Consider the following 19,225-nt stretch of genomic DNA (forward strand, 5'->3'; position numbering starts at 1 on the left):
GATCCATTTTTTTATAAATTGAAATGTTCAAAAAAGTTATTCTAAATGAAAATACCAAAATAAAGGTATTTTAAATCTAGGGGGAGGGATTCCACAAGTATAGGGCAATCTAGTGTGATTCCCCGTTACCTAAATTTAGTTTTCTATTACAATGTAATAGTTTAATATTAGAAAAAAAAAACAACCCTTCATGTTTTAAAGTTACATAAAATATAAAACCTAAACTATTCTAGGTTAATTCAAAGCCACCTATTTGTGACACCAGGCACAACGTACGCCACTAGTCTCTTGTCTAATTCTTTTTCTAAATGTAGATTTGGCGGTCTTTCGTTTGAAAACCATCAAAAGTCGGCTTTAAAATGATAAATTTCTGTTGAAAACAATTTTAAATATAGCACCGATCATAGCTGTTTCTTAAGCTCGTAGCCATAGACCCCCCCCCCCAAAGTAACTAGAAGGATCTGTGGTTCTAACTGTTATGTCGATTTAAAAAAAAAAATGGTGATGCAAGACGAGTAGGTTAAACAGAAGGAGGAGGAACAAATTCAATTATAGAAGAAGCCTTTTCGTGAAAAGTAGCAGTTGCTCTTCAGCAATGCTATTGCTTAACCTACTAGCAACAATTTGGATCATATGATCACCAATCACTACAAAGAGTCACCAATCATATGATACCAATCACTACAAGGAGTTTTTTTCAGTCCCAGAATAAATTGGGTAGCCATCTTCTGCAGATGTGTGATGTGGGACTTGAGGAGAAGAGAGGGTTGGATAGTAAGCTCAACTATAATATTGGTCCAAATTAGGTAAAACTCCTCGAAATTCTTCTCTTTTTCTTGAGTTCTTTGAGCTACAGATCAGATTTGAGGATCAGTGGGGGGGGTATGGTACAAAAATAGAGTGTTGAGTTCATTTTTTGACAGTTAAGGTATTCACCCAATATTTACTAAGCCAAGCGGCAACCAATTTCTCTCAAATGGCATCACAGTTTTTGCTTTTATGTAGAAAAATTGAATCATTTCTAAAATTGGACCAACATTGTGCATTAAGCTATGGTATTTGATAAAACTAATAAGATTGATATTGAGTTCATCAATGGATTGAAGAGAATTTATTCTATAAAAACTATACTTCAAAATTTCTAAACATTGGATATATCAATAAGTATTTTTTTTATGAAAAATGTATTGTATGGCAAAATTTAGCCACTGGATCTATTAAAAAAATTGTACCTAGATAAAGATTTGAAATTCTCGTTTTGTTTTAATAGCACAATAGTTTTTTAAGAAAGTTGTAACTTTCAAATAAGCTTGCGAGCTGGAGAAGTACACCGATGTCTTGTGAAAAAGTTACAGTCTAATAAAAGGGATTTTGTTTTAACTACACAGATATATTGTTTTTGATGAGAGTTTAAGAAGTGGAAACAGCTGGTCGAAAAATGATTTTTTTTTTTTTTTTTTTTTTTTTTTAGCAAAAACAGCTAAAAATTGTCGCAGTTCTATGATAGTCGAAACCCATTAGGTCTGTTTAAGTTTTCCAAAGCAAGCTTCTGCACTGATCTCTTAATGTATAAACTTATCGCGGTCGTAGCATTGGAGATTTGTATATAAAGAACAAACTATATATGTTAAGATTAAATAACTATTAAAATTTAGCAATTATCCTTTTCTCCATGATCAAATTGCCTGTAATTATGTTTCTTTCTCAGTGTTAGGACTGTCAATACTTAGGCATGTGTAATAAATAAAGTGGCTTCAGCACTAAAGGCTTATTTTGTTTGCCTGTAAGCTCCGTTCCTCTATCATTCTGTTTTCATACCCCATTTTTCTCCTCGCGTAAATGATGTGTTTTACAGCTATGGTAGATAAGCGTTTTGCATGATCGGAAGTACTTGTTTTTTTTTACATGAGCTATAGGTAATTTATAATTTAAATCTAAAGAAATAATTTAAAGGTATAATATTTCCAGCTTCAGTCGCAACAAGAAGAATACCTTCTTGTCAAATGCTACATTAACTAATAGCTTCAAATTGACCTAAAATCTTTCTTCTAAGGAACTGACAGCTACAAGCAGCAACGGAAAAGTACTCCAACTTTTGAAGCCATTATGCGTTTAGCTATTTTGTTTTTTCCACCATCAAAGTAGATTCACCACCATTAATTCATAAAGGAGCTTTATATTTTGCAGTCCAAATGCACGAATACATTGTGTCTCTCTTGCAAATTTCTGGGGAGAACCATGATTTAGAATTCTAGTGTTTTTGTTAGAAGAAGCGTGAAAATCACCATCATGTAAATTAATCAAACAGTTCGTGGTAACGAACTGTAGTAAGGAGCGACCCGGTTCAATAGCAACTGAAACTCTAAAAAATTGAATTTTGATACCAATAGTTACATCAAAAAAATCGTATTTTAATGCTGATTTTAAATATATAACTTTCATCAAGATTAGTCTTACTTATCAAAAGTTACGAGCCTGAAAAAATTTGACTCATTTTAGAAATAGAAGAAAACGCCCCCTAAAAGTCATACAATCTTAACGAAAATCGCACCATCAGATTCAGCGTATCAGAGATCCTTATTGTAGAAGTTTCAAGATCCTATCTAAAAAAATGTGTAATTTCACATTTTTTGCCAGAAGACAAATTCACTGATGCGTGTTTATTTGTTTGTTTTTTTTGCTGTTGTTTTTTTTTTTCAAGGGGTGATCGTATCGACTCAGTGGTCCTAAAATGTCACGAGAGGACTTATTCTAACGGAAATTATAAGTTCTAGTGCCCTTTTTAAGTGACCAAAAAAATTGGAGGGCATCTAGGCCCCCTCCTACACTCATTTTTCCCCAAAGTCATCAGATCAAAATTCTGAGATAGCCATTTTATTCACCATAGTCGAAAAACCTACTAACTATGTCTTTAGGGACGACATACTCCCCTGCAGTCCCCGTGGGAGGGGTTGAGTTCTAGTTGCCTTTTTAAGTAATCAAAAAACTGGGGGGGGGGGGGCAACTAGGCTTCCTCCCTCGCTCCTTTTTTCTCAAAATCTTCCGATTAAATCTATGAGAAAGCCATTCAGCCAACTAAATTAATATGCAAATTTCGTTTTAATTATTTATATGCGGAGAGCCAAGATCAAAACATGCATTAATTTAAAAACGCCCAGAAATTAAATAAAAAAAAAACAAGTTTTTTTTTAAATGAAAGTAAGGAGCGACATTAAAACTTAAAACGAACAGAAATTACTCCGTAAATGAAATGGGTTGTCACCTCCGCAACGCCTCGCTCTTTACGCTAAAGTTTTTAATTGTTTTAAAAAGTAGAATTGTGGCAAAGAGTCAAACTTTAGCGTAAAGAGCGAGGGATTGCGGAGGTGACAACTCATTTCATATACGGAGTAATTTCTGTTCGTTTTAAGTTTTAATGTCACTCCTTACTTTCATTTTAAAAAACTTGTTTTTTTATTTAATTTCGGACTAAATTGCAGAGTTATTGCTTTGTTTGCTGTAGTATTATCCTTGCAATCATTGAAGAGATTACAAGCCAATGTCTGCGCCTTGGCAAAACAACTTGTTCTAGAAATGTGGATCTAAAGCCATTTTCTATTTATTTATTTGTCTAATAAATTTCATGAGAAATTGTCAAATAGAATAGGTTATGTTACTTCAATCAGCAATAGTAAGCTGAGAAATATTAGGTAGAAATGGAGCTTATCCTTCGGAAAACATACCTGAGACATTCAAGTTAATAGTTAAACATCCCAATGAATAAAACTGCTAGCACAAAAACGTATTTTTTAAATATTAATCAAGAAAATTATTCAGATTTGATACATGATAAGCAATAAGGCTAAAGTCAGCTCTTTCGTAATGGCGTCTGGCCCCCCACCCACCTTTTTCTTATCTAAAACCAGGACAACAGCTTGGTAGTTTTGGTACACAAGAAATTAGAAGGTTTCGAAAATCAGATACGGTCATTGCTAATTTCGGTGTTCAGGAAAGTCAATAAGGTAATGTGGAACATAGTTTATTCGGTCATTCATGTGCCAAGGGTACTGACGGTTTGCTAAAAAGAAGTCAGTATTATAGATTGAAGAAAACTGGTAGAAAATCATCGTTGACATTTAGCTGCTATGCTGGTTTTCGATCCCATGGAGCACTGGCTCTGGCACCGAACGTCTGATTTTAGATAGAACCCTTGATAGGGCTGCCATTTTTTTCATTCATTTCAAAGTGCTGATCATTTCTGTTCTTTCAGCAAAATTTCTGAGGAACTTCCTCAGGGAATTCAAACAGAAAAGAAATTCCTCTGCCAAAATCTTGGAAAAATGATGAGGTAAAATACTTTCTGTTATAGTCAGAAAAATGTTAGATAGAAAACAGCTCAAATCAGTATGGGAAGGAAAAAAAATCGGTATAGTGAGGAGGAATTCTCTTACACTGGCTAGTGCCAATTGGCTAATTTAAGACGCACTTGGTCTCCCTTGGTACACATCCTTTAGACTTTCTTAAGATCAAGATATGGCTTAGACTTCAAAATTCAAATTTAATTTAAAGAGAGCTGCAGTAAAAATATCAGAAGCTGTCTTGACTAGCCGAAACTTCTACCGCAGATTTAACTTGTGAAAGCTATTCCGAAGTTTTTCACCGTAATTTCGCTATATTTTCACCGCAAACTTGTCGTGTAGAATTGTGTTGACAAAGAAATTTTGTATAGAAGATACATAATAAGCTCGTTACTTTATCTATAATCTCCCGAATAGACTATTTCATTCTTGATTAAGATTTATTCAAAATTACAGCCCAAAATCTCAAATTCTGCACTGCAAAAGCAGGGAAATTTTTGTTGGAAGGTTAAATTCCAATTCGTCTAAAAATAAATAAGTAATAAATAAATAATTTTTATTTCGGCTCAGTAGTGAACCCAATTGCAAAGAACGAACTTGCTTTACCATGGACGAATGAATTTGGCATGTAGTGAGCAAACGAACGATTTATGTTTTAAGCATTCCTATGGTTATTTTTTTAATTTATTCAAGATTTGTGCAGTGCTTTTACAGTCCAAACCTGTTGTGTTTGCAGCTTTTATGTAGTCTGATAAATTTACCAAGTGCATCTTGTTTTAAGCTGTTGAATGTGCATGGTTATTATTGGATGTTTGATTAATACAATAAAATATAAAAAGAAAGAAAATATTTCAAAGGCAGTTAGAAGAAGCACCCCTCTCCTTCCAAGTAACAGAGTGACTTTTCTCATTGGTGTTTGTGATGAAGTTGGCTTTGTCTGTTGATTTCTGTTTTGTATGTATTTATTCGTTTAGTTTTATTACTACCCTGTTTTGTCTTTATAAACTATGAGCAAGGTTTGTATGCGTTAGAATAAAGGAAAAGATAGCTGTAATTTAAAGATACTCTTATTAAGCATTTTATAGCATGAAAAGTCTCAATTTTGCTTTTTATAAATGTTAAAACCGGAAAAAATCTAAATTGCTATAATTTGTAGTAAAACAGACAAGAAAAAATATGAAACTTAACATACAATAATAAAATATTATGCAACATTATTTAACTACTAATATACACGCAGTATATACATACATATACGTAGTAACATAACATGCTAATAACATACAAGAAAATGATTGTCTAACTGATTATTTTTTTGCCAGGAACATACTTCAACTGTATAATGTTTATGGTAGCGTCATCTGTTGTATCTACGGTGATCATTTTGAATTATCATCACAGATGCGCAGACACTCACGAGATGACCCCCTGGGTACGTAACTATATATTTTTATATGCAGGTGCCTACATCCTTTGTTTGAGGGGCTACTATTTCCCTTCTTCAATCCACCGCTCTTTAAGCTAAAGTTTGGCTTCTTTCCTCAATATTAAAGACGAAATTAACTAAATTTAGCTAATGACAATGGGATAACAAATATTTTCCATCAATCTTCCCCAATAAAAAAGCATAACGACGCGTATTAGCTTTGAACAATTAAATGTATTTTAAGCGTAATGGGTAGATAAACGTTCATTTACCTACAATTATTAACTGGCTGGATTTGTTGTACTTAAAAATGCTTTCAGTAAAGCAATGCTAAGATTTTTGTTTTAATAGTGGAGGGCCGAGGCTATTATCTCCCCTCTCATCTATATATATAAAAATAAGTTGTCTGTCTGTGTGTCTGTCTGTCAGATGGTGTCATGTTTCTGTGTCGACTGACGTCATGAAGTTAGTTGTCGTCATTTTTGCTATGACGGTGACGTCATTAAAGATATTTAAGACATATATGTTCACGTAGAAATCTATTAATGTTTAGCTTTAAAATGACTGATGAACTTACAATGGCAAAAGCCAATGAAGATGCTCAAAGAGTCTATGCCAAAAAACTCGCTGCTGATAGAAAAAGTCAGAAAAGAAAGCGTGCCGAGGAATCAAAAGAACAGCAAGGAAAATGGCTTGAGGCTGATAGAGAAAGAAAGAACAGAAAGCGTGCCGAGGAATCAAAAGAACAGCAAGGAAACAGGCTTGAGGCTGATAGAGAAAGAAAGAACAGAAAGCGTGCCGAGGAACTACCAGAGCAACGCGAAAGCAGACTTGCTGCTAAAAGAGAAAGTGAAAAAAGAAGGCGTGCCGAGGAATCACAAGAACAGCAAGAAATCAGGCTTACTGCTGATAGAGAAAGTAAGAAAAGAAAGCGTGCCGAGGAATCACAAGAACAGCAAGAAATCAGGCTTGCTGCTGATAGAGAAAGTAAGAAAAGAAAGCGTGCCGAGGAATCAGAGCAACCTGAAAGTTATCGCCTGGCATTCAGGTACAGCCCAGTCGATGATTATAGCTTGAGTAGATGTGTTCAAATCGGGACAATGTCTAAAATTTGTCCCTATTGCAAGGCCTTGAAATTCAATGGTGAAACAATGGGAATGTGTTGCGCCTCAGGAAAAGTTAAACTTCCTCTATTGGCAGCACCACCAGAGCCATTGAAGACTTTCCTTACTGGAACTACGTCAGAATCTAAGCGTTTTTTGTCACAAATCAGAAAATACAACTCATGTTTCCAAATGACATCGTTTGGAGCCCAAATCGAAAATCCAGATAAATTTATGTCTACTTTCAAAGTAAAAGGGCAAATTTATCATAGAGCAGGGTCCCTTCTACCATTCTCAGGCGAGAATCATAAATTTTTACAATTGTACTTCATCAGTGATAGAAATTCTGAATTGAATGCACGTTGCGAAATTTCTCCCAACGTTGAAAGGACAATCATTTCCCAATTGCAACATCTTTTCCACGAAAATAATAATTTAGTGCGTCTGTTCAAAACAGCCATCGATTTGATGCCTACTGATACGCATAAAATTGTTATTTCCGCTGACAAAACGCCTCCTGGCCAACATGTGCGTAGATACAATGCTCCAACTATCGACGAAGTGGCAATCGTTATGGTCAGTGATCAGTTTTTACCTCGAGATATTATTCTTCATAAGCGAAACGCTAAGTTGTTAAGAATTGCTGAAACTCATCGATGCTACGATGCCCTACAATATCCTATCATTTTTTGGGATGGAGCCGACGGCTCTAACTTTAATATTAAATTGATGAAACCAGCGACTAACAAAGAAATGAATAAGAAATGCAGTGCAATGCATTATTATTCCTATAGACTAATGATTCGGCAGGATGAAGATAATTATATTTTAAAATGACGTGAATTGTTTCACCAATTTGTCGTTGATATGTATGCTAAAATTGAATCGGAACGTTTGCTATGTATCCGCCTGAATCAGACCAAGCTCCGCTCTGAACAATACATTCATTTGCAAGATGTAGTTATAAATGACGGTAATACCACAAACGTTGGAAGATTAACAATTTTACCTTCGTCATATGCTGGCAGCCCCCGTCATATGCATGAATATGCTCAAGATGCTATTGCGTATGTTCGTCTCTATGGTCGTCCAGATTTATTTATTACATTTACATGTAATCAATCTTGGGACGAGATACTTCAGCTTTTACTTCAAGGACAATCGGCGGTTCATCGGCATGACATTACGGCCCGTGTCTTCCGGCAAAAGTTGAAATCACTGATAAACTATATAGTAAAACTTGAAGTGTTTGGGTCAGTGCGGTGCTGGATGTACTCAGTGGAATGGCAAAAACGAGGTTTGCCACACGAACATATACTAATCAGGCTACATAAAAAAATTACTTCGAACGAAATTGATGATGTGATTTCCGCTGAAATACCTGATAGAAATGTCAATAAGGGGTTACATGATATTATTGTAAAAAATATGATACATGGACCTTGCGGTGCACTGAACGAAAATTCACCATGCATGGCCAAAGGAAGGTGCACAAAGCAATATCCTCGACTTTTAGTATCAAACACAATTACTAGCAATGATGGTTACCCACAATATAGAAGAAGATCTACTGAAGATGGCGGTAAAACAGCAATAATAAAGAAGCGTAACGGTACCACCATCGAAGTAGATAACCAGTGGGTTGTTCCATATTCCCCATTATTATCAAAAACATTTAATGCACACATAAACGTTGAATACTGTAACTCCGTAAAGGCAATCAAATACATATGTAAATACGTCAACAAAGGCAGTGACATGGCAGTTTTTGGCTTGCAGCCCGAAATCAAAGATTTCGACGAAATCGTACAATATCAGGCTGGAAGATACATAAGCAGTTGAAGCTGTTTGGCGAATTCTTTCATTTCCGATACATGAACGTAGTCCAGCTGTTGTTCACTTAGCGGTACATTTACAGAATGGTCAACGTGTTTATTTCACGGAAACCAACGTGCAACAAAGAACCCTGAATCCACCGGATACAACATTAACAGCTTTTTTTCGCTTTGCAAAAATGATTCTTTTGCAAAAAAACTGCTGTTTACTGAAGTGCCTTCGTATTACACGTGGAATACTAAAAATAAAGTATTTGAACGTCGAAAACAGGGTAAGTCAGTCGACGGCCAACCTACCATCTTCAAAGATACCACGATAGGAAGACTCTACACCGTTCACCCCAATCAACATGAATGCTTCTTTCTACGCCTGCTTTTGGTGAATGTACCCGGTCCGACATCCTTTGAGTATTTGAGAACTGTAAACGGTACTATACATGACACTTACCGTAGTGCATGCCAAGCTCTGAATTTATTGGAGAATGACCAACACTGGGATAACTGCATCAATGACGCGTGCGAAACGTCAACCCCAAGTCAAATTCGTGCATTGTTTGGCATCATTTTAACAACTTGCTCTCCATCAGCTCCTACAGAGTTATGGGAAAAATATAAGTCAAAAATGTCCGAAGATATACTCCATCGAAAACAGTTAGAGACGTCAGATATGAGTTTTGATTTTACATCAGAAATTTATAACTACACTTTAGTTATTATAGAAGATTTGTGCGTACGTATGGCAAACAAACCTCTTCAGGATTTGGGAATGCCTTCACCTAACCGTATCGCTGCTGTTTCGACATGTGTAGAATTGGATCGTGAACAAAGTTACAGTACGAGTGATCTATTGTCGTATGTTCAAAATAACATTTCCAAGTTAACGTCGGAACAAAAAGACATTTATGTTACGATAATGCATTGTGTCGATAACAACGTTGGAGAAATTTTCTTTTTGGATGCGCCAGGAGGTACTGGTAAAACGTTTGTGATAAAACTGATTCTGGCATCAATTCGATCAAAAAATGATATAGCGTTGGCAATTGCGTCGTCCGGAATAGCCGCAACATTGCTGCCTGGTGGAAGAACTGCTCATTCCGCTTTGAAATTGCCTCTGAATTTGCATTCTACAGAAACTCCCACGTGCAATATTTCCAAATCATCTGGGATGGGTAAAGTATTGCAGCAATGCAAACTTATTATTTGGGATGAGTGCACAATGGCACACAAAAAATCGCTCGAGGCTCTGGATCAATGCTTGAAAGATTTAAGAGGGAATTCGAAACCCTTTGGCTGCACATTAATATTGCTTGCGGGAGATTTCAGGCAAACATTACCTATAATACCTAGATCAACTCCTGCAGACGAAATGAATGCTTGGCTGAAAAATTCTAATTTATGGGCACACGTAAAAATATTAAAATTAACTACAAATATGCGTGTCCGATTGCAAAACGATGACTCTGGTCAAAAATTTTCAGATCAATCGCTGGCAATTGGAAACGGAAAGCTCCCAGTAGACTCAATTTCAGGACGTATACAACTACCTGCTGATTTCTGTAATTTAGTGACGTCCAAAAATGAATTGATTGAAAAAGTATTTCCGGATATTCTAAAAAATTATAAAAATAATAAATGGCTAAGTGAAAGAGCGATTCTTACGCCCACTGTTTCCCCAAACACATCCAATAAAAATTTCAAGCCATTTTGTTCGACCTAGTTAAAAGATCCGGATGCGCCCACCGTTTCTCCACACACATCCAATCAAAGTTTTAAGCCATTTTGTTCGATGTAGTTAAAAGTCCTGGAAATTGTGTCTTTAAGGAAGACATCCCCTTACAGCTCTCAGGGCAAGGGTTTTAAGCTATGCCCTGGGGCCTATAAAGTTTGTATAGAAAGGGTGGTCGTAGAAACTTCGGAGGGAGCTCATTGGATTGGTAATCAGAAGTTCTAGTACCTTAACTAAGATTAAAAGTGATCATCGGATATCCCCCCACTCATGTTTCCTCCCCCCCCCCCATCTCGTGTTTTCCTGAAATGAAAATGATAGAAATTTTGAAATGGCCCATTTGTTGTCGTAGAAGCTTCTAAAAAGGCTCATTCGATTTTAAATTGAAAGGAATAGAGTCCATTTTAATATTCGAAAGCGATGAGAGGGCAACTAACCCCCTCCCACACCTAAAATTTCCCAAAATACATCCAATTGTTTGAGATAGTTACTTTTGTCTGGAAATTATAAATTTGAGAATGACAACCCCTCCTCCGGGTAAGGGTTGTAAGTTATCCCCCAGGGACAAATAAGGCTTATATAGAACGGGTGATTGTATGAACTTCAGGAGGGCTTATTGGACTGCTATTCAGAAGTTTTAGTGCCCTTCTTCAGACTCAAAGTGATGGGAGGGCGGATATCCCCCCAGAGAGACACGCCTAATATTTTCCCGACATGCATCTGATAGAAATTTGAGATGGCCACTTTTTGTCGTAGAAACTTCAAAAAGGCTCATTCGATCATTCGATTAAAAATTGAAAGGGATAGCTCCCTTTTTAATAGTAGAAAGTGATTGGAAGGCACCCAACCCCCCTCCCACTCCCACCATTTCTCAAACACATCCAAAAACAATTTTGATATATCTATTTTGTCCATCGTAATTGACAGGTCTGGAAATTATGTCTTTGAGGATGAAAACCCCCCTAGCCTTCAGGGCAAGGGTTGTTTTTTTTAATTTTGATCGTTTTAAACAACGCCGAAAAATACGGCTTCCCGTCCATCGAAAATAACTTCTTCTCCCCACGGACAATCCCTCTATTGAAGTATATTTCCACTTAAAATGCCTCCCGTGCCAGAAAAATTCCTCTCGGACAATTCTATTCTAGCTGAAAAATCCACCTGAAAAATTTCTTGCGGTTCCGGATGATTTTTTTTTTTTTTTTTTGTACTTTCATTTGAAGAAGACTTTCAATTTAAAAAGATTGTTTTTAAAATCATGCTGGAAATTCCTTCCTCTGTGGAAAAGTTTTCCCGCAAATAACCCACCCCCTAGTAGAAAGCTGATCCCGCCGAAAATTCTCTCTGGAGAATGTATTCAGTGGAAAACTCCCCCATGGTAAATTTCTCCCGTGGAAAATCTTTTCTGCTAGGGAGGGACCCTCTAGACAACTCCAACACAGCAAAATTTCCACCCGGACAATTCCCTTTAACATCCCCACATGTAAAATTGGGTCGGCAAAGAAATATTAAGCCTAATAAAACAAAATCGTAAAGTAATTTTGGGAAATTTCCCCGCTGTAAAATTTCTCCTGGAAAGGTCGACCCCCGGAAAACTTCCTGCCCATAGAAGATTCTCTCTGTGAAAAATCTTTCCACAATAGATTCCCCCCACCCAAAAAATGTATGCTTACATCCCAATAACAAATACTATATGTGAACAATGGGTAAATTTTAAGACTTAAATACCTTTCCCCAGGGGACCTGAGGGTCATATTATCCCCAAAGGCATAGTTGTTGGATCTTTCAACAATGCTGAACAAAGGGGCTATCTCAAAATTTTGATTAGACGGCTTTGAGGAAAAAGGAGAATAGGAGGGGGGCAAGCTGCCCTCCAATCTTTTTGATCACTTAACCAAAACTTTTAGTTTCCATTTAAATGAGCCCTTTCCTTATATTCTACGACAATTGGTTCAATGCGATCACGCATGATCTTTCTTTAGGCAAAAAAAAATGCAAAACTCTACATTTTTGCAGATGGAAGCTTGAAACTTCTCAAACAGGGTTCTCGGATACTTTGAATCTGATGATGTGATTTTCATTAAGATGCCTTGATTTTTAGGGGATGTTTCCCTACTTTTTCGAAAATCAGTCAAATTTTCTCGGGCACTTAGCTTTTGATGGGTAACACTAAACTTAACGAATCTTATATATTTGGAATCATCTTAACAAACCGATTCTTTTGATAGATCTATTGATATCAAAATTTGGTTTTTTAGAGTTTCGGTTACTATTGAGCCGTATCGCCCCTTACTTACAGTTTGTTACCTCGAATTGTGACAAACACTGCTCTTATAACTTTGACTGCTAGTTTCATTACAGCAAATGTAATGACTTTAGATTGATCCACATCTACTGCAAGTATTTTCATATTTAAAAACTTTTCAATAAGTTTTCAGTATTCTAAGCTTTAAATTCTGTATTAAAAATTGTCTTTATATTTATCGTTCCAAATTCTATTATTAAATCTCTTGGCAACTCTTTTGTTTCAACGCGTCGTTCTTTACAATTTTTTCATGCAACATTTGTATTTCTTCGAGCTTAGAGAAGCGAATTATTAACAACTGGAACCTGTCTTTGGCTCTTTTTAGCACTATTTTCTTCACCGTTATCACTTGTTACACAATTATTACTACACCAGAAATACACCAAAGACAAAGTTTTAATATAAAGCTTAAAAGTTGATTTTTCTATCAGGAAAAATTAACTTTCATGTTTTTTTTCATATAATCAAAGAATCTATTTGACATTCATGATGATGATTTAATAAAGCAACTCATCAAAACTAATTTGTTGAAAGAGCTACCCTAGGATGAATAGCTTATTAGGTATATACGAAATAGCACATGGTGTGTTAAGTTTTAGTATATTTGTTTGTATAGTGTACTGTTTATGTTACTTTGAAGCTTAATGTATGTGTTTGAATGGAACCCTGATGTAATTATCAATTAAAAATGTTTCGAGTTATTGTTTTGAAATGTATTGGTGAATGATAGAGATATGATCTAATATGTTACATGCTATTTGTTAAAAGATATTAGACTAATTAGTAATTTTGTCTAATCTTATAATCAAACAGTTCGTGGTAACGAACTGTAGTAAGGAGCGACCCAGCTCAAAAGTAACCGAAGCTCTAAAAACGGAATTTTGATATCAATAGCTACGTCAAAAGAATTGCATTTTAATGCTGATTAAAATACGTGGGAAGATCTTTCCATGAAGGAATTTGTCATGGGGGAAGAGAATTTCAATGAAGGGGGCGCAGGATTTTCTAGCATTATTTAAAAAAAACAATGAAAAAATAAATAGGAAAAGTTTTTTCTACAAAAGTAAGGAGCAGCATTAAAACTTATTAACGAACAGAAATTATTACACATATGAGGGGCTTACTTCGTCGTAATACTTCGCTCTTTACGCTGAAGTATTTTTTGTAATTTCAACTATTTATTCTACGGCCTTTGTGATTCAGAAATCATTCTTAAGGAATTGGGACAAAATTTAAGCTTTAATGTAAAGAGCGAGGTATCGACGAGGGGTGAACCCCCTCATATACGCAATAAAAACATACTAATATAGAAGTTCGTCGCGTAAATTAATTCGTAAGTTACGTATATTTTTACTAATGAAAACCTTTGTAAAAAATTAAAAGTTTTAGATATTTTTTTAAGTAATCGAAAAGTTGGAGTGCAACTAGGCCTCCTCCCCCACTCCTTATTTCTTAAAATCTTCCGATTAAAACTATGAGAAAGCCATTTATCAAAAAAAAAATTAATATGCAAATTTCGTTTTAAATATTTGCAAAGATCAATATGTTCGGAGAGCCAAGATCAAAACATGCATTAATTCAAAACAGCCAGAAATTAAATTTTAGAAAAACTAGTTTTTTAACTGAAAGTAAGGAGCGACATTAAAACTTAAAACGAACAGAAATTACTCCGTATATGAAAGGGGCTTTTCCTCCTCAACGCCCCGCTCTTTACGCTAAAGTTTTTAATTTCTTTTAAAAAGTAGAGTTAAGAGAATGAGTCAAACTTTAGCGTAAAGAGCGAGTAAGTTTTAATGTCGCTCCTTACTTTCAGTTTAAAAAAAGCTTGTTTTTTTTGTTGTATATGATATAAGTTATAAGATTCAATGTGGAACATCCCTTGAAACAACAACGGGCTTTACCGTGCGAAGTATTCTGTTGCTAACGTGTGGGTACGAAAGGCAACAGGCTGGCCTTCAATTGGATGTTCAAAAATCATCGGCAACGATATTGCAGTGGTTGAATAATTTAAAGTTAATATATTTGGGCTAAATTACTGAGAAACTGCAATAAATAATAATATTTTGAACATAACCACTTGACAAACCTGAATGTGATCACTTTGGACTAAAATTGGTTTTACGGCAGTACTAATACAAATGACACGACCAGCCCATTGAAGAGGGTACGATTTATGACAACTTTCCCGAGTATGGCGCTAAATCATCTGTTAAAAATTTCTAAATTTTTGTTTTATTTGTTAAAATGTCTTGAAAGGATAATCCAATTTTGGTGGTTATTTTTGTTCTTACTGCTTTTCTTTGGCTTGATATTTTAGTTTGACCAAATACTAAACAAAGTACTATCCCAGAAGAGATTTAACTAAGTCTCTAAGTCACCTCTTCGCGTTTTTTATTTCTCTGGATCTGTTTGGACATTCCATGGTTTTGCTTATAGTTGAAGATAGAACTTCTCTTTTTTTAGTGAGGTTTTCAAACTATTTCTTTCCAACCAAAATATTGACATTTACTTTTACTTGCAGCTTCGATCTGTGTTTCTCACATGGCTGCCTTGGATCTTAAGAATGCAGAGACCTGCTGATAAAGTAAAGAACAAAAATTTGTTTCTTAATTCTAAGATGAAAGAATTGGAGATGAAGGAAAGATCATCTAAAAGCCTTCTTGCCAATGTTTTAGATATAGACGACGACTTCAGGTAGAGAATTTTATTCTTTGATAAATTCTAGTATAACTAGCTTGAATAAATTCAAGTTTGATTTGAGGTAATTCTAGTATAACTAGCTTGAATAAATTTAAGTTTGATTGAGGAGAGGTTGATTTGGCCTGTAGACTATACATTTATGTCGACTGTTATCAATATTTCGGTAGAAATTGATAAAATAGCAGTATTTTCAGCCAGAATAGCCAGGCGCCTCGTGCGTTATTTTTGCCATCTTCATTTTGATTTTCGAACTAATCAAAAGCCGCCCTTTGTATTCATTCTTTTTATAGAAGAATTTGCGTAATTACCTGCTTGTTCAGACAATAATCGTGAATATAGTTGTTGTACCTTTTTTTAAATATTAAGGCTTTGGTGCTTGGGCTTGGCCCATTCGAATCGGAAATTTGGGGTAACAACCTGCTAATTATGTGATCTAAGGGCATATAGATCTGAGTTGGCAGCTGACTAGTTCCAAATAAAACCAATAGTCAAAATTTAAGAAGATTACATATGGATGGAGGGGGGTCAACTCAAAGAAGATTGCCAGATTACATTTTGTCATAATTTCGTTTAGTCTGTAGAAACGTTACTGAGAACATCAGTATGTATTGACTAAGATTCATCTGTTGATCAAGATTTGAGTCCATTGTGAACTTAAATGATGTTTTTTTTTATATAGAAACTGACATTTATGGGTATCTTAGGAGATTTTTGGTACCATCTTTGAGCATGGGCGATTGCAGATTTTTTTTGGGGGAACAAGACTTGGTTTCTTTTTTCCTCAAAACAACAGAAAGTTAGTTGAATTGACTCTTGTTGGCCATTTACAAAATAGCAGCCACCTTATACGCTAAATTTCTTACTATTTTACTTATTTTAAGTTCCAAAATGCCATGGGCCATTACGATATTTCTTGACAAGACTATCATACTCCCAATGTATTTACGATATTCAATTGTTCTCCTTAAATCTTGATTTTACAGGCAGCACACAGTTACTGCGACAACAACGATTGCTAGTGGTATGGGGAGCTTTAACCGAATCTCTTCTACTCCTGCACCCCCACACGAAGACTCAACCCTCTTCTACAACGCTTGCTTTGGAAGCCACAGAGAACTTTCTCTAATTCTTAAAGAACTGCGTTTCATTACTGAAAAAATGAATGAAGACAAAGAAGAAGATGAAATAAAAAAAGACTGGAAGTATGCAGCTATGATAGTGGATCGACTGTGCTTAATTATATTCACCTTGTTTACTATCATAGCTACAGTAGCAGTGCTATTTTCTGCCCCACATATTATTGTTCCTTGAGTGCCAAACTAGATATCTTTTGTTATATACATTGAAGTACCAGCTTAATAGTACCAGAGTTGGCTAACGTACGGAAATAAGACGATACCAAAAGCCTAAAACTTAAAACGATGTCCCACAAATTAAAAGCCAATTTTACATAGACTGAATAGGAGAAATAATACACCTATTTTTATCTGATCTCTTAAGTGTTAGTTTTGACAAAAATACAAAGCAGAATAATCATCCATTATTAGGGTTCAAAATAGCCGCATAATCAATAAGACCATCAAAATAAACTAAGCAATAAGAAAAAATTCTATTTGAAGATCACATTAAGTGTGATTGTCCTCTACAAAGATGAATCGAGTCATTCAAAGTGAAATTATTTCGGAAAAACTAAAAAACTATGTTTTTTTCGTTGACTTTTTCTTATAATCAAAGGGAACAACTGAAGTAAGTAAAACAATCGCGAGGTATATAAAATGTATCCAAAAGCTAACGATTTTCGTTCGTACGAATTTGTCTGTCAACTCTGTTACTTAGTGCTTGCGGAAATTACTTTACGGGTGGTCAGCTCAAATCGCTCAATATGACGCCTGAAAAATGTGGTTGGATTTTACAGGCAAATGTTTTTCTAGTTCTTACATTGATTTGCCTTCGTTTTCTTCATTGTGCTAACAGAACGACCTGTAACTGTTGTATTTTTTTTTTTCTTGTGGGGAATTTTTAAGGCATCCCAACGAAAAATTGTTTTAACATGTTTACTAACTTTTTCGTTTTCGTGAGCTAAAAGAAAATTGTTGCTAACAGCATTTAGTGAAATCGCCTATAAATATTAAACGTTGCTGGAAAGTCTAGTGGATTTTGACCGCAAAATCATAAAGTTCAATAGCAAAAATTGAACTTTTCGTAATTAAGAAAAAACTAAGGAAGAACTATGTGATCAACAACTTTTAGTTTTGTTTTTTTAATTCTATTTTTAAGTTTGAGACGTTCATTCCAATCTTTGCTGATGCTTTAAGAATGTACAGAATAATTTTTCAAACATTTAATATCTTTCCACAAACTGTTAGCAATAATTGTTAGTCACAATTCATGCAGTAGAAACAACCCTGTGCTTTAATGATAAAGCTATTTTTCGTAGTAGTAGGGCATTTATAATACCCTGCTGGCTTCTAGTTCAGTAAAAATCTTCAACTGTTTGCTTTAACTCTCTTTTGTTAGAACCATGGCTTCTGATGTATAATGAGCAAATACCAATTTAATTGAAGCAAAACAAGTTAAAATGTACTCACCAAAAACGGTGAGTGCTTAAGTACAACATTTTATGATTTTTGCAAACTAATTGTTGCTTCCTTTCGTTTTATTATTTTCTTTTTTCTTTTTTTTATTCCATGAACATATCCTTGTTAGTAGTGTATTTTAATCCCTTTAACCGTACTGTGAAAAACTGTAGAACGTGGATTGGTTAATAAAGTTTTGTTCAGTATTGTTCGCTTAAAACATCTAAGGCCAAACTGACGAACCATGACAAGTTCGGAAGAAATATCATTAGAAGAGCTGAAAAAATGGGGTTTTGGGTAGTGGAGGGCATGGAAGAAAAATAAACACCAAAATATATCAGTGCAAATTTAGATGAGTTAAGCAGAAAATAACAAAAACACTGCAGATTTAGTATGAATAAAACAATGCAATGGTATAAAATCTGAAAATTAAAGTAGAATTCAAAAAAAGAAATCTATAATAGATTTAAAACTGTCCGATCAAGGCAAAAACCGGCATAAAGCGAAATCAAACGTGTAGTAGGGTTAGTTGGAAGCTAAAAATAGTGCAAAAACTAATATATAAATGTTTTATACCGTTCAAATCTAGAGCGTAGCTGCAGGCGAAACAAGAAGAAAGCAAATTCATATTTAAATAGTTTATTTTGTTTGGAATAATCTTGTTCCCGCTTGTTGTAGCTTTTCGTTCACCTATTTTTCGTAGCTGATTCACCTTTGGATTTTGTTTACGAGTTTTTTGCTTTAATTGGGAACAAGATATATCATTCTTTCTTCAAAATATTATCACGACATATATGACAGAATTCTTATTTTTAACGACTTGACAATTTAAAGATTTTCAAAAATTACAGAAAACCTACATATAAAAATAATTTTTTAAATATGTTCATGTGTTCCAGCATCAGTAAGCAGTGAGTCGGTAATTTTTTTGGTGGGTAAGGTTGTTAGGATTGTTTCTAAAAATAACAGTAATGGGAACTTCTTTACCTGAGAGACCGAATGTTTTGGAATAGTTACCTTACTGAGTTCAACAATTACACAATCAAAAAGAAAATAAGAGGTGTTTGTGTTTCACAACAAAAGAATCGTAAACATGTACATAACCTAGGGAGAATAATTTCAATAAAATAAGAAATTTGAAAGATACTTATCGAATTTTCTGAATCCTGAAAAATAAGAAAATATCTTCGGTCTTGTGGGAAATATATATATATATATAT

The 19,225-nt window shown here is 34.8% G+C and overlaps 1 protein-coding gene across 14 annotated transcripts in view; it reads left to right on the forward strand.

Moving 5' to 3' along the window:
* Positions 1-18,211, forward strand: part of LOC136030245 (neuronal acetylcholine receptor subunit alpha-7-like) — a 189,257-nt gene extending 171,046 nt beyond the window's left edge. For all 14 annotated transcript variants that reach the window (XM_065709076.1, XM_065709086.1, XM_065709079.1 and 11 more), the window contains 3 exons: positions 5,660-5,769; positions 15,251-15,423; positions 16,413-18,211. In XM_065709076.1, the coding sequence (XP_065565148.1) occupies positions 5,660-5,769; positions 15,251-15,423; positions 16,413-16,740 (611 nt within the window). In that variant the 3' untranslated portion in view covers positions 16,741-18,211. The remainder of the gene's footprint in view (positions 1-5,659; positions 5,770-15,250; positions 15,424-16,412) is intronic.
* The last annotated feature ends 1,014 nt before the right edge of the window (positions 18,212-19,225 follow it).

The sequence above is a fragment of the Artemia franciscana genome, chromosome 8 (assembly GCF_032884065.1).
Source record: "Artemia franciscana chromosome 8, ASM3288406v1, whole genome shotgun sequence".
Lineage (NCBI taxonomy): Eukaryota > Metazoa > Arthropoda > Branchiopoda > Anostraca > Artemiidae > Artemia > Artemia franciscana.